The sequence below is a fragment of the Choloepus didactylus genome, chromosome 5 (genome assembly GCF_015220235.1).
Source record: "Choloepus didactylus isolate mChoDid1 chromosome 5, mChoDid1.pri, whole genome shotgun sequence".
Lineage (NCBI taxonomy): Eukaryota > Metazoa > Chordata > Mammalia > Pilosa > Megalonychidae > Choloepus > Choloepus didactylus.
In genome coordinates this window covers 153729167-153746390 of record NC_051311.1, presented here as the reverse complement: position 1 = coordinate 153746390, position 17224 = coordinate 153729167, and the positions used below count along the sequence as shown (strand labels likewise).

The 17224-nt window shown below is 35.9% G+C and overlaps 1 protein-coding gene across 3 annotated transcripts in view; it reads left to right on the top strand.

Moving 5' to 3' along the window:
• LANCL2 (LanC like 2) overlaps window positions 1-17224 on the top strand; it is a 95289-nt gene that overhangs the window by 30868 nt on the left and 47197 nt on the right. For all 3 annotated transcript variants that reach the window (XM_037837157.1, XM_037837159.1, XM_037837158.1), the window contains exon 6: window positions 5593-5775. In XM_037837157.1, coding sequence (XP_037693085.1) covers window positions 5593-5775 — 183 coding nt within the window. The remainder of the gene's footprint in view (window positions 1-5592; window positions 5776-17224) is intronic.

Genomic DNA, 17224 nt, shown 5'->3' with positions numbered 1-17224 from the left:
GGCATTTTGAAGAGGAGTTGCAGCCTAGAAAGGAACGTCCTGGGAGAAAGCCATTTTGAAACCAGAACTCTGGAGCAGACACCAGCCACGTGCCTTCCCAGCTAACAGAGGTTTTCCGGACACCATTGGCCATCCTCCAGTGGAGATACCTGATTGTTGATGCATTACCTTGAACACATGATGACTTTAAGACTGTAACTATGTAACCAAATAAACCCCCTTTTATAAAAGTCAATCCATTTCTGGTGTTTTGCATTCCGGCAGCATTAGCAAACTAGAACAATAGTCTATCACTTACTATAGGGTTCACTGTTTCTTTTGTACGGTCCTATAATTTTTTTTAATTTTTTATTCTAGTGACATATATACAGCCTAAAATTTCTCCTTTTAACCGTATTCACATACATAATTCAGTGCTGTTAATTACATTCACTGATGATACTGTGAACCCTTGATTGTACCCTTTAAATGGTTATCTGGTATGTGAATATACACAATAAAATTGCATTAAAATAAATAAAAATTTAAAAAAAATAAAACAATTGCATTCACAATGTTGTGCTACCATCACTACCATCCATTACCAAAACTTTACAGGCAACCCAATTAGAAACGCTGTACAACCAAAGCATTAACTCCCTATTCCCCAGCCCCACTCAGCCCCTGATAAGCTATACTCCAGATTCTGACTTTATGAGTTTACTTATTCTAAATATTTCATTATCAGTGAGATCATACAATAGTTGTCCTTCCGTGTCTTGCTGATTTCACTCAAGACGATGTCTTCAAGTTTCATTCAGGTTGTCACATGGATCAGAACTTCATTCCCTCTTATGGCTGAATAATATTCCATTATATGTATATACCACATTTTGTTTATCCATTTATCTGTTGATGAACACTGGTGTTGTTTCCATCTTTTGACAATTGTGAATAATGCCACTATGAACATCAGTGTGCAAATATCTGTTTGAGTTCTTGCTTTCAGTTCTTTGGGGTATATATCCATGTGGTAGTTTAAAGCTGTATGTACCCCAGAAGAACATGTTCTTAAATTTAATCCATTCCTGTTGGTGTGGACACATTGTAAATAAGATCTTTTGATGAGGCTATTCAGTTAAGGTGTGACTCACCTCATTCAGGATAGGTCTTAATCCTATTACTGGAGTCCTTTATAGGAGAATGCAATTCAGACAAAGAGAGAAATCCACAGGAAGCATGAAGTTGAAACAGAACCCAGAATAGAAGGAAGAGACCAGGAGATGCCGCCATGTACCTTGCCATGTGGCAGAGGAGCCAAGGATCGCCAGCAGCTGGTCTGGAGGAAGAAAGAATTACCTTGATGATGCCTTGATTTGGACATTTTCCGAGCCCTAAAACTATAAGCTAATAAATTTCTATTCTTTAGGCCAACCCGTTTCATGGTATTTGCTGGAGCAGCCTAAGAAACTAAAACAACCTAGAAGTGGGATTGCCAGTTCACATGGTAACTCTGTACTTAACTTTCAGAGGAACTGCCAACTGTCTTCCGTAGCAGCTGCACCATTTTACATTCCTACCAGCAATGAATGAGTGTCCCTATTTTTCCACATCCTCTCCAACAGATTAACAAGGGGGGAACCTACCTAACTCATTCTTTAAGGCCAACATCACCCTAATACCAAAGCCAGATAAAGATAATACAAGAAAAGAAAATTACAGACCAATTTCTCTTATGGATATAGATGCAAAAATCCTCAAGAAAATACTAGCAAATTGAATCCAACAACACATTAAGGGAATTAAACACCATGATCAAGTGGGATTTAGCCCAGGTGTGCAAGGGTGGTTCAACATAAAAAAAGCAATTGATGTAGTACACCACATTAACGGAATGAAGGAAAAAACTCCATTATTGTCTCAATTGTTGCAGAAAAAGCATTTGACAAAATCTAACATCCTTTCTTGATAAAAACACTTAGAAAAATAGGAATAGAAGGAAGCTTCCTCAATACGATAAAGGGTGTATATGAAAAACCCACTGCTAACATCATAGTCAATGGTGAAAGACTGAAAACTTTCCCTCTAAAATCTGGAACAAAGCAAGGATACTCCAGATTCTGAGTGTATGAGTTTGTGTATTCTAAGTATTTCATATTAGTGAGATCACACAATATATGTCCTTTTGTGTCTGGCTTATTTCACTCAACATGATGCCTCCATTGTTATTCAATGTTGTACTGGAATTCTAGCTGGAATAATTAGATCAAAAAAGAAATAAAAGGCATCCAAATTTGAAAGGAAAGGTAAAGCTTTCACTATTTGCAGATGACATGAAAAATCTTTTAAATTATGAATATATTTGGAAGATAAAGTCAAAGAAATCTCCCAGAAAGAAGACAGAAATAGACAATGGGAAAGGAAAAAATTTTTGAAGTTAGAAAATTAATCCAGGAGGTCCAACGTCTGACAAATAAGAGATCATAAAAGTGACAACAAAAAATGTGGGGAGGAAATTTTAAGAAAAATAATAAAAGAATATGTTCTAGAATAAAAGAACATGAATTGCCTTATTGAAAAGGTCTACCAAGTTTCTTCACAAGGAATGGGGAAAAAAATACACCAGGGCACATCTTTGTGAAAGCTTAAGATAGGGGATAAAGAGATAATTCTTAAAACCTCAGAGAGGAAAAAACAAGGTTAGAGATCAAAATGGCACTGGACTTTTCAACAGTTTCATTGAAGCTAAAAGATAAAGGGAAAATGCCTCCAAATTCTGAGTAAATATGATCCAAGTTCTGCTCAGAAAATTGTCAGTCACATATGGGATAGAGCAAAGGGAATTTCAAACACCACTGTCTAAAAGTTTACTTCCCCTACACCCTGTATCAGGTTTTATGTTATCTACCAAAACAAGGGATTATACTAAGAAAGAGGGAGACAGAAGACCCAAGGAAAAGAAGATCCAGTACAAGAGAAAGGAGAATGGACACCCCAGGAAGTCCTGGGACAGCAGTTGTACAGAAGACCTAGAAAATAACCGATTAAGATTGGAGTAAGAGAATAGAGATATCTCTCCAGAGAAACAAACAAACAAACAAACAAAAGTTAGGTTTGACTATGTGGAGAATTATATTGAGAGACTTTTTATGGAGCTGTTGGTAGATGTGAAAAAGCTTAGCCAGCAGTTCAGAGAAAATTAAACAAATGAAAAAGTGAGAAATTCAGGAAAAACTAAATGTTATAAAAGATATGTAATTTATTACATTCCTTATCTCAATAGCAAATGATATTTACATAGTGTAATAAAGAACAATGCATATGGGATGTAAACAACAATGGTGATACAGAATAAAATTCTCCAGGGAAGATTAAGAGAAGGAAAGTGTCCTCATCTGCCACAAGAGGAAATCCATAGACGATGTCAGAATTAGTAAATCAGGACAGAATCTTGTATGTATTATTTAGAAATATTATAAAGAAACAGTTTTAAAAAAACAAACAAAAAAACTCAGTTGTATCCTGGGAAGGAACACTTGTTTTTTGTGATAAGCTTTTTAATATTTTTTGACTTTTTAAACTCTGTTTTTGTATTTTTTTGGGTAAAAGTAATTTTAAAGTACCATTTTTCCTTATGCAGATATACTGCATGACCTGTGTGCCTATTCTTGTTTTTAAAAACTCGTGTATTTTCTAAATGTGTGCCAGAGAGAAATAACTGACAGTTTTTTTAATGAATAAATATTTTTAAAAGTTACTAAAATTGTTTCACTTCTGTGATGTTTGGAAACTCCAGTGTTCCTTAAATTATCTCTTTTCTTCATGCTTAACAAAGCTAACTTTTTGTTAAAGAAATGAGGTTTACATTTTATTTTATAGAAGAAAAAAGGAGTCATGTAGATTTTTATTAGCTTTAATAGAATAATAAAACTTTTAAAGCAATGTTTGGTTTGTCAATTATAATTTATATCACTTCTGGATATTTGCCACTAGAACCAAAAAAAATGAAGTCAATGGCCAGAGTCCAATTCTCGACCCGAGTTTCTCAATAATTCAGATTCGTGTGGGCTCTAAAATATATCATACTAAACGCATTTGATGATAGAGCTCTCCATTTGATTGTTACTGCCAAATTTTTCATGGAAACCTAAACAGTAATTTGAGACTCTTTCAATGTTATTATTTATTTATATCCTTTTTAAAATGATGTCTTAAGATCAGTATTCTTCAAATGTGCTTTTAGTCTAGTCCGTATAGTAAAACTTTACCTAACATGAATTTTAGTATAAATTTTAATATATAACATATAATGAGGGCGTTCAGTAGGTAATGGCTAATGGCTATTATTACACACAAATTATTGGATGAATGAGTGAAATGTGTATTTTTTTCTCATTTAATCCTACAACAATTTAGGAGTTACCCACAGTTATCCAAACTACAAAGTTAAGGGTACAGTCCTTCAGACTGTCAAGTGTGCCCAAGACTTCTGACCCCAACTGCAAGAAGTTAGGGTCTAACTACAAAATTAGAGGGGAGAGTCCACACAAGACCCCCCCTCACTTCTGACACCAACCACAAGTACAGGGGTATTCCCAGAACCACCTCAGGTTTGATAATCCTATAAAGACTCATAGAACTCACTGAGAACTATACACTCATAGTTATGGTTTATCACAGGGAAAGGATACGGATTAGAATGAGTCAAAGCAAGAGACGCATGGGGTAGTCTGTGAAGTTTCCAAATGCAAAGCTTCTGTTGTGCTCAGACACCTTACCCTTTTCAATTGATGTATGACCGTATGTACAGAGTATTGCCAATCCAGGAAGCTCACCTGGGCTTTGAAGTCCAGAGTTTTTATTGGGACAAGCATGTAATTGCTCAGGTGACTAAACTCAGTCTACAGGCCTCCTCCCTCCCCAGAAGTCATACTGGATCACCTGGCCCAAAGGGCCATACCATGAGTTATCTCATCAGCATAAACTACCATTTAGGTGTGTTCTGAGGGGATCACCGTGAAGATCAAAAACACTCCTACAACTCAGGAGTGTCCAGGGGTTTAGAGTTTACCTCCCAGGAGCTGGGACAAAAGCCAGATCCCTCCTTGGGCACAGCCAATTCTTTATTACACAGAATTAAATACTATTATTATCCCCATTTTAGAGATGAGAAAAACTGAGGATAAAGAATTTGCCTGTGGTGACAAAGCCAGTAAGGTACCCAGCTCTTCAGGTGAAAGACTACATGGGAAGAAACCAAGGGTTCATTAGCAAAACAGCAAAACAAAACCCTTCTTAAACCTAGGTTCATTCGAGAGTCCATCTAGTCTTCCTCACTACTCTATAGCATGATTTTACTTCAAGTGGATGGTCCTCCTTCATCAAAGAAAAGATGAATTATGTACATTTTAACACAAATGCATTTTTGAAATATTGAAGAGAGTTGACGCAAAAAAAGGGTCTCTGCCAAAGTCATAATTATCCAGCTATTTAAATTAATCTTGATTTCTGTTCCTTAGTATTCCAGGTAATTGAGGCTTTATATTAGCCACGATACAGTGATTTCAAGAACAAGTAAATTGAATTAAATGTTTTGTTTCTGTTTGTTTAAAGCCAGCAGCAAAAGTGGACCCAGAAACCTTGACAGAAATGGTGAAACCTAGTATTGATTATGTGCGCCATAAAAAATTCCGATCTGGAAATTATCCGTCATCATTAAGCAATGAAACAGATAGATTGGTCCATTGGTGCCATGGTGCCCCAGGAGTTATCCATATGCTCATGCAAGCATACAAGGTCAGTATTTCCATCTGTCTATCAGGTGCCAATGTTCAGCATCAGGTTTTCAGTTTGATTTTGGTAAGCACAAACTAAAAACCTTTTAGAATTAATGTTTTTACCAAGTAAATTGAAAGTCTCTTTATTTCACTATTTATAGCCACTGCAGTTGATGCTGCAGGTGTGTATATGTGTGTATGTGTGTTTTAACAGAGATTATATGCATGTGTTAAAGAAAACCTAGATGACAGTACAGCAATGATTTTCATTCTAATGATTATGAGTATCAAGTCGAGTGGTAGGAAGTACTATAACTATATCCTTTTTTATTTTATTTTTTTTTCTCAAATAAACCTTTATTGCTGGATTTTTATTATTCAGGAACTGTTAAATTTTAATTTAAAATGGTAATAAATTTTAAATTTGTATAATTAATAATCTCTTGATTTCTTTCCTGGACTAAGATTTATCATGTAAGTGGAAAGCAAGCAATGCTGCTTTTGCAGTCTGATTTTTCACTTAGTGCATCTTTGTTTGCAGTACCTGATATTAGGGATTATTGTTCATATACCAATAAAAACAAGCAACTGTGCTGCCCACAACTGTTCTATTTTATACAGTGTTTTGGCATGGTCTCTTAGGCTTGGAGAAATAGATGGAATTAACACAACAGAATTCATATTTCTATCTGATAATAATAAAAGAATTGCTATCCAAATCAAATTTGTTTCCCTTTGTAACATTATTCAGAAAAATTGTGGGGACTTATCTATCACAACTTAGGCTGATTTCTCAGAATTTTTGACATACATTTTCATATACCACCACCACCAAAAATACTCAAATAATATAATAATCAGATATGCAAAAAAAATAACTAGGAATGTTGAGATATTTGATGAGAGTGAAGCACCATGAAATATACTCCTTGAAAGTCAAAAGACCATAATGATTCATCTTCTTAACAATACTCCAGCTTTTAAATTAAAACCCTTAATTCTCTTCAGACCACCGCCTCCCCCTATTTAGTGCTCTAGAGCAATTGCTGTAACCTCAGTGATTTGGAGATGCGTCCCTAATAACATAAATACAGAACAACAATATCTGATCATAATATTGGTGGTAAAAACAGGAATCCTTTGATATTCAAATCAGGTGTACAACTTTTTTAAAAATTGCTTCTGTTTGTCAAAAGCACAAAACCCTTTCACTTAAAGAGGATCAGCTCTAGCAGCTGGGAGCTCCTGGTGTCCCGTAAGCCCTGCTGATGGGAGTCATTCTCGCCCACTTCAACAGCTGAGCCCTGTGGGCAGTGAGCAGGTAACAGGCACCAGGGCTTCCCTGGGGACCCTTCATCCTGGCAGTGGCATTTCCATTAGCCCTGCTGGCTGCTACCGTCTGTTTCTACCACAGCTGGGACTTCTGGGGAGCAAGCACAGCAGGGCTCTGCTGCCCATGGCCACAGAGGACCAGGCTGCCCACACCCGGAGGGGCTTCTGCTCAGAACACCATGTGAACGCCTCTCCCTGCCCCTGCTGCCAACACAGAAATTTCTGTCTCATAGGAAGCACAGAGCCAGAGATGTTGCAATCACGGACTTATTCATGAAAACTTAGTTCTACCCTCTTCATTAAGATTCTCAAACATAAGGAAGGCAAGGAATATCACTGTCTTCTGTGGATAGGGAGGTATCAAGGGTAACTTGAGAAAGCATTTCATTTTATAATTGAGGGTAAAAATATGCCTTCATAGAGTGAACCACAGAAAAGAAGTCTGAACTAAACCTTCCTGCTTGGTGGGAATAAGTAAATGATGAGCTGTATCTTCTGCACGTCTGTCTTTTTGTCAGTGAGTAGAGTATGAAATTTGTGTTTGGTCAGAGGGGTCAGGGGGTCATAAAAGCTAGAGAAACATAGCTCTAGACTATATTTTCTCTCAAGTGTTTGTTAATTTAAATTAAAAGAGTCTACATTCATTGAAGCCATCACTAAAAATTAAGGAAGAAATATTTGTATCGTATGCCATTATAAGCTTTCAGCATTTCTCATCCTGGCATGTAAAGTTTGCTTAGAAAGACAAGCAAATACTATGAGGTTTTCACGTCTTTCAAAAAATAATATCCTTCCCAAATAAAACCATAAATTGAGTCCAGATGCACAAAATGTGTTTTTCCTTCCTGTAGATGCTAATTGTTTCAGTATTTAGCTAGACTATATTCTTCTCTGTAGGAGCATGTATTACTTGTTAGTTAAAATGATATTTTAGATGGTCTTGGAAAATGTCACGGTTTTAACAATGTTCTTTGCTGTATTAGGCATTTTATTAATTGCAAATAATTTTATAACAAATTTCATTTGTGGACACCATAGCTGGAAGCTATTTTGATGAGGAGTTACAGTCAGCTCTTGATTATTTGGCAGTAAATTATGGGTAATTGTAGCAAATTTTGACTTCTGCTAATCATACATTTTGTGCCCTAGGGCATTATAGTTCAGCCACTATAAACAGGTGTCAATATTGGTCAAAGGAAATTGTATGTAGAAGGGTAAATATGATGCCCAAGAAAACCATATAAGGCATTCCAAAGTGAAGTTGATGTAATCCTTTGATTCAGTACTCAATAAATAACTGTACTATCTCACTCTGTCCCCACACACCTCCTCCAAAAATCTCAGAATAAAACTGTTAGAAATGCTTACTGGGGTCCAACTTTTGTCTATACATTAGAAAATGTTTTCATATAAATTATGCTCCAAAAGTTAGTCGTGAATTGGTTATTTACTGCACTATTTTGATTTCTCTAGCTTTATTTTCAGTTTTGTAGTCAAGTATTTTAATACCTCCAATTTTGTTTTTTTCTTTTTTAAGATCACTTTGCATAGTCTAGTCCTTTAAATTCCCATATAACTTTTGGAATCAGCTTGTCAGCTTCTACGAAAGAAGCCTGTTGGGATTATGAGTGGGATTGCATTGAATCTATAGATCAATTTGGGTAAAATGGGCATCTTAATAACATTGACTTTTCCCATCCACAAATATGATCTGTCTTTCCATTTATTTATATCTTCTTTAATTGCTCTCAGGAATGTTTTGTAGTTTTTAATGTGCAGGTCTTGCACATCTTTTATTAAATATATTCCTGGAGGTTTTCTTTCATTTTCCATTTGCTCATTGCCAGTATATAGAAATACAATTGATTTTTGCATATTGGCCTTATATCCTGCAACCTTGTTAAATTCACATATTAGTTCTAGTAGCTTTTTTTTTTTTTTTTAGTTTTTATTTTGAAATAATTTCAAACATACAGGAAAGTTGCAAATACAATACAAACCCCATACAGAGAACTCCAACACCCTCCCACCCCCAGATATCCATATCTACCAATTTTACATTTTGCTACCTTTGCAGTACCTTTCTTTCTCTTTCCTTCCTTCCTTCCTCTCTCCCTCCCTCCCCCCCTTTCTTTCAACTATATCTTTTATCTTTCTGTCAATTATCTATCTACCCATTTATCATCATCTGAACATTTGAGAGCAGGTTGCATATATCATACTCCTTGAACTCGTAACACTTCCATGTACATTTCCTATGAACAAGGATATTCACTTATGTCATTAACTTAACTGCAGTTAATTCAAGAAAATTAATATGGATATAAAGCTTAAATTCTGTGTTCCAGTTTTTCCTAATGCCCCCTTTGAGCTTTTCTCTTCCATTCTTAGATCCACTCCAGTATCATATATTGCGTTGATTGTCATTAGCTCTTAACTTTTTTTTTAAATTAGCTATATCAAAAAAAATTTTTTAAAAGGTGTGCAATTAAAAAAAACATTTCAAACAAACCATAACAAGGGAGTAGGAAAAAGCAACTAACCTAACATAACTACTTTACTTCCAACATGTTCCTGCTCTGCCCCAAGAAAATAACCTAATATAGCAACGTTTCTGTGAATTGTTCCTATCATACCCATCAGAAATTAACAAACCATAGTCATTCCTGGGCAATCCCAGAATGTTAAATTTACCCACGATAGCTTATCTGTTCTTATTGGACTATCGTTCCCCCTTCATTAATTGCTGTCTATCGCTAGTTCCCCTACATTCTACATTATAAACCATTTATTTTAGGAGTGTGTTGTTAAAACTCCAGGTGTTTGTGAATTTTCTAAATCTCTGATGGTTGTTGACTTCTAATTGTATTTTATTGTGGTCAGAGAATGTGCTTTGAATAATTTCAATTTTTTAAATTTATTGAGGCTTGTTTTATGTCCCAGCATATGGTCTATTCTGGAGAAAGTTCCATGATCACTAGAGAAGAATGTGTGTCCTGTTGATTTGGGATGTGATGTTCTATATAAGTCTGTTAAATCAAATTCATTTATCAGATTGTTTAGGTTTTCGTTTTCCTTATTGATCTTCTGTCTGGTTGATCTATCTATAGGAGAGACTGATGTGTTAAAGTCTCCCACAATTATTGTGGAAACATCCATTGCATCCTTTAGTTTTGCCAGTGTTTGTCTCATGTATTTTGTGGCACCATGATTGGGTGCATAAATGTTTATGATTGTTATTCCTTCTTGTTGAATTGCCCCTTTTATTAATATGTAGTGACTTTCTTTGTCTCTCATAACATCCTTGCATTTAAAGCCTATTTTATCTGAGATTAATATTGCTACTCCTGCTTTCTTTTGGCTGTAGCTTGCATGAAATATTTTTTCCATCCTTTCACTTTCAGTTTCTTTGTGCCCTGTGTCTAAGATGAGTCTTTTATATGCAACATATTGATGATTCATATTTTTTGATCCATTCTGCCAATCTCTCTCTTTTATTTGGGGAGTTTAATCCATTTGCTTTCAGTGTTATTACTGTGAAGGCATTTCTTGAATCAGCCATCCTGTCCTTTGGTTTATGTTTGTCAGATATATTTTTTGCCTCTCTCTCTTATTGTCCTTTATTGAACCAATATTGAATCTCTTTAGTACTGAACCTTTCTCCATATCTCTCCTTTCTTTGTTTCTCTGTCAGTAGGGCTCCCTTTAGTATCTGAAGTAGGGCAGGACTTTTATTAGCAAAATCTCTCAGCATTTGTTTGTCTGTGAAAAATTTAAGCTCTCCCTCAAATTTTTTTTTTTTAAGTTTTACTTGTTTTACTTGAAGTTTTATTGAGAAAAAAACTATAGAAGTAACAGAAATTCATTCTTAGTGTAAGAAATTAAACAATACAGGAATATTCAGAATAAAACAGAACCTCCCCTTCAACCATGAATTTTCAACCTCATACTCCTACTAACAGTAATAATCATTGACAATTTGGAATTATCTTTCCATTCCTTTTCAATGTTTTCTATCCATAAATATGTACATATAGAGAGAGAGATACACTATATGATCAGATTTTTTTACATAAATGAGATTACGATGTAATGATATTAAGCTTTTTCAATTATATATATATATACCTATCACATTTTTTTGGGGGGGGTTCATTTTTTTTTCTTCATATATATATATATATATATATATATATATATATATATATACACATACATATTTTTTTTAAATCTTCATTTTATTGAGATATATTCACGTACCACGCAGTCATACAAAACAAATCGTACTTTCAGTTGTTTACAGTACCATTACATAGTGATACATTCATCACCCAAATCAATCCCTGACACCTTCATTAGCACACACACAAAAATAACAAGAATAATAATTAGAGTGAAAAAGAGCAATTGAAGTAAAAAAGAACACTGGGTACCTTTGTCTGTTTGTTTCCTTCCCCTATTTTTCTACTCATCCATCCATAAACTAGACAAAGTGGAGTGTGGTCCTTATGGCTTTCCCAATCCCATTGTCACCCCTCATAAGCTACATTTTTATACAACTGTCTTCGAGATTCATGGGTTCTGGGTTGTAGTTTGATAGTTTCAGGTATCCACCACCAGCTACCCCAATTCTTTAGAACCTAAAAAGGGTTGTCTAAAGTGTGCATAAGAGTGCCCACCAAAGTGACCTCTCGGCTCCTTTTGGAATCTCTCTGCCACTGAAGCTTATTTCATTTCCTTTCACATCCCCCTTTTGGTCAAGAAGATGTTCTCTGTCCCATGATGCCAGGTCTACATTCCTCCCCGGGAGTCATATTCTACGTTGCCAGGGAGATTCACTCCCTTGGGTGTCTGATCCCACGTAGCGGGGAGGGCAGTGATTTCACCTTTCAAGTTGGCTTAGCTAGAGAGACAGGGCCACATCTGAGCAACAAAGAGGCATTCGGGAGGAGGCTCTTAGGCACAACCATAGGGAGGCCTAGCCTCTCCTTTGCAGCAACCGTCTTCCCAAGGGTAAAACCTGTGGTAGAGGGCTCAACCCATCAAACCACCAGTCCCCTATGTCTGTGGTCATGTTAGCAACCATGGAGGTGGGGTAGGCGAATACCCCTGCATTCTCCACAGGCTCCTCAAGGGGGCACTACATCTTTTTTTTTTTCCTTGTTTTTCTTTTTTTTTTTTTTTTTTTTAACTTTCCCTTCTTTTTTAAATCAACTGTATGAAAAAAAAGTTAAAAAGAAAACAGACATACAATAAAAGAACATTTCAAAGGACCATAACAAGGGAGTAAGAAAAAGACAACTAACCTAAGATAACTGCTTAACTTCCAACATGTTCCTACTTTACCCCAAGAAAGTTACCTAATATAGCAACATTTCTGTGAACTTGTTCCTACTACATCCATCAGAAATTAACAGACCATAGTCATTCCTGGGCATCCCCAGAACATTAAATAGCTTATCTGTTCTTCTTGGATTATTGTTCCCCCTTCCTTAATTGCTCTCTACTGCTAGTTCCCCTACATTCTACATTATAAACCATTTGCTTTACATTTTTCAGAGTTCACATTAGTGGTAGCATATAATATTTCTCTTTTTGTGCCTGGCTTATTTCGCTCAGCATTATGTCTTCAAGGTTCATCCATGTTGTCATATGTTTCACGAGATCGTTCCTTCTTACTGCCGTGTAGTATTCCATCGTGTGTATATACCACATTTTATTTATCCACTCATCTGTTGAAGGACATTTGGGTTGTTTCCATCTCTTGGCAATTGTGAATAATGCTGCTATGAACATTGGCGTGCAGATATCTGTTCGTGTCACTGCTTTCCAATCTTCCGGGTATATACCGAGAAGTGCAATCGCTGGATCGAATGGTAACTCTATATCTAGTTTTCTAAGGAACTGCCAGACTGACTTCCAGAGTGGCTGAACCATTATACAGGCCCACCAACAATGAATAAGAGTTCCAATTTGTCCACATCCCCTCCAGCATTTGTAGTTTCCTGTTTGTTTAATGGCAGCCATTCTAACCGGTGTTAGATGGTATCTCATTGTGGTCTTAATTTGCATCTCTCTAATAGCTAGTGAAGCTGAACATTTTTTTCATGTGTTTCTTGGCCATTTGTATTTCCTCTTCAGAGAACTGTCTTTTCATATCTTTTGCCCATTTTATAATTGGGCTGTCTGTACTATTGTCATTGAGTTGTAGGATTTCTTTATATATGCAAGATATCAGTCTTGTCAGATACATGGTTTCCAAAAATTTTTTCCCATTGAGTTGGCTGCCTCTTTACCTTTTTGAGAAATTCCTTTGAGGTGCAAAAACTTCTAAGCTTGAGGAGTTCCCATTTATCTATTTTCTCTTTTGTTGCTTGTGCTTTGGGTGTAAAGTCTAGGAAGTGGCCGCCTAATACAAGGTCTTGAAGATGTTTTCCTACATTATCTTCTAGGAGTTTTATGGTACTTTCTTTTATATTGAGATCTTTGGTCCATTTTGAGTTAATTTTTGTGTAGGGGGTGAGGTAGGGGTCGTCTTTCATTCTTTTGGATATGGATATCCAACTCTCCCAGCCCCATTTGTTGAAAAGACCATTATGACTCAGTTCGGTGACTTTGGGGGCCTTATCAAAGATCAGTCGGGCATAGATCTGAGGGTCTATCTCTGAATTCTCAATTCGATTCCATTGATCTATATGTCTATCTTTGTGCCAGTACCATGCTGTTTTGGCAACTGTGGCTTTATAATAAGCTTCAAAGTCAGGGAGTGTAAGTCCTCCCACTTCGTTTTTCTTTTTTAGAGTGTCTTTAGCAATTTGAGGCATCTTCCCTTTCCAAATAAATTTGATAACTAGCTTTTCCAAGTCTGCAAAGTAGGTTGTTGGAATTTTGATTGGGATTGCATTGAATCTGTAGATGAGTTTGGGTAGAATTGACGTCTTAATGACATTTAGTCTTCCTATCCATGAACATGGAATATTTTTCCATCTTTTAAGGTCCCCTTCTATTTCTTTTAGTAGAGTTATGTAGTTTTCTTTGTATAGGTCTTTTACATCTTTGGTTAAGTTTATTCCTAGGTACTTGATTTTTTTAGTTGCTATTGAAAATGGTATCTTTTTCTTGAGTGTCTCTTCTGTTTGTTCATTTCTAGCATATAGAAACATTACTGACTTATGTGCATTAACTTTGTATCCCGCTACTTTGCTAAATTTGTTTATTAGCTCTAGTAGCTGTATCGTCGATTTCTCAGGGTTTTCTAGATATAAGATCATATCATCTGCAAACAATGACAGTTTTACTTCTTCTTTTCCAATTTGGATGCCATTTATTTCTTTGTCATGCCGGGTTGCCCTGGCTAGCACTTCCAGCACAATGTTGAATAACAGTGGTGACAGCGGGCATCCTTGTCTTGTTCCTGATCTTAGAGGGAAGGCTTTCAGTCTCTCACCATTGAGTACTATGCTGGCTGTGGGTTTTTCATATATGCTCTTTATCATGTTGAGGAAGTTTCCTTCAATTCCTACCTTTTGAAGTGTTTTTATCAAAAATGGATGTTGGATTTTGTCAAATGCTTTTTCAGCATCTATTGAGATGATCAATTGATTTTTCCCTTTTGACTTGTTAATGTGTTGCAGTACATTGATTGATTTTCTTATGTTGAACCATCCTTGCATGCCTGGAATGAACCCCACTTGGTCATGGTGTATGATTTTTTTTAATGTGTCTTTGGATTCGATTTGCAAGTATTTTGTTGAGGATTTTTGCATCTATATTGATTAGGGAGATTGGCCGGTAGTTTTCCTTTTTTGTAGCATCTTTGCCTGGTTTTGGTATTAGATTGATGTTAGCGTTATAAAATGAGTTAGGTAGTGTTCCATTTTCTTCAATGTTTTGAAAGAGTTTGAGTAAGATTGGTGTCAGTTCTTTCTGGAAAGTTTGGTAGAATTCCCCTGTGAAGCCATCTGGCCCTGGGCATTTATTTGTGGGAAGATTTTTGATGACTGATTGGATCTCTTTGGTTGTGATGGGTTGGTTGAGGTCTTCTATTTCTTCTCTGGTCAGTCTAGGTTGTTCATATGTTTCCAGGAAACTGTCCATTTCCTCTACATTCTCCAGTTTGTTGCCATACAGTTGTTCATAGTATCCTCTTATAATTTTTTTAATTTCTTCAGGATCTGCAGTTATGTCACCTTTTTCATTCATTATTTTGTTTATATGGGTCTTCTCTCTTTTTGATTTTGTCAGTCTAGCTAGGGGCTTGTCAATCTTGTTGATCTTCTCAAAGAACCAACTTTTGGTGATATTTATCCTCTCTATTGTTTTTTTGTTCTCTATGTCATTTATTTCTGCTTTAATTCTTGTTATTTCTTTTCTTCTACTTGGTTTAGGATTGGTTTGCTGTTCATTTTCTAGCTTCTTCAGTTGATCCATTACTTCTTTGATTTTGGCTCTTTCTTCCTTTTTAATATATGCATTTAGTGCTGTAAATTTCCCCCTTAGCACTGCTTTTGCTGCATCCCATAGGTTTTGGTATGTTGTGTTCTCATTTTCATTCGTCTCTATATATTTAGCAATTTCTCTTGCTATTTCTTCTTTAACCCACTGCTTGTTTAGGAGTGTGTTGTTTAACCTCCAGGTATTTGTGAATTTTCTAAGTCTCTGATGGTTATTGACTTCTAATTGTATTCCATTGTGGTCAGAGAATGTGCTTTGAATAATTTCAATCTTTTTAAATTTATTGAGGCTTGTTTTATGTCCCAGCATATGATCTATTCTGGAGAAAGTTCCATGAGCACTAGAAAAGTATGTGTATCCTGGTGATTTGGGATGTAATGTTCTGTATATGTCTGTTAAATCTAATTCATTTATCAGATTGTTTAGGTTTTCAATTTCCTTATTGGTCTTCTGTCTGGTTGATCTATCTATAGGAGAGAGTGATGTGTTGAAGTCTCCCACAATTATTGTGGAAACATCAATTGCTTTCTTTAGTTTTGCCAGTGTTTCTCTCATGTATTTTGTGGCACCTTGATTGGGTGCATAGACATTTACGATTGTTATTTCTTCTTGCTGAATTGCCCCTTTTATTAGTATGTAGTGGCCTTCTTTGTCTCTCAAAACATCCCTGCATTTGAAGTCTATTTTATCTGAGATTAATATTGGTACACCTGCTTTCTTTTGGCTGTAGCTTGCATGAAATATTTTTTTCAATCCTTTCACTTTCAGTTTCTTTGTGTCCCTGTGTCTAAGATGAGTCTCTTGTATGCAACATATTGATGGTTCATTTTTTTTGATCCTTTCTGCGAATCTATATCTTTTAATTGAGGAGTTTAATCGATTTACATTCAACGTTATAACCGTGAAGGCATTTCTTGAATCAGCCATCTTATCCTTTGGTTTATGTTTGTCATATTTTTCCCCTCTGTCTATTAATATCCTTTATTTTACCCATACCGAATCTCTTTAGTACTGAACCTTTCTCCAAGTCTCTCTGTCCTTTCTTTGTTTCTCTGTTTGTAGGGCTCCCTTTAGTATCTCCAGTAGGGCAGGTCTCTTGTTAGCAAATTCTCTCAGCATTTGTTTGTCTGTGAAAAATTTAAGCTCTCCCTCAAATTTGAAGGAGAGCTTTGCTGGATAAAGTATTCTTGGCTGGAAATTTTTCTCACTCAGAATTTTAAATATATCGTGCCACTGCCTTCTCGCCTCCATGGTAGCTGCTGAGTAGTCACTACTTAGTCTTATGCTGTTTCCTTTGTATGTGGTGAATTGCTTTTCTCTTGCTGTTTTCAGAACTTGCTCCTTCTCTTCTGTGTTTGACAGTGTGATCAGTATATGTCTCGGAGTGGGTTTATTTGGATTTATTCTATTTGGGGTTCGCTGAGCATTTATGATTTGTGTATTTATGTTGTTTAGAAGATTTGGGAAGTTTTCCCCAACAATTTTTTTGAATACTCTTCCTAGACCTTTACCCTTTTCTTCCCCTTCTGGGACACCAGTGAGTCTTATATTTGGACGTTTCATATCATCTATCATATCCCTGAGGTCCATATCGATTTTTTCAATTTTTTTCCCCATTCTTTCTTTTATGCTTTCATTTTCCATTCTGTCATCTTCGAGGTCACTGTTTCGTTGTTCAACTT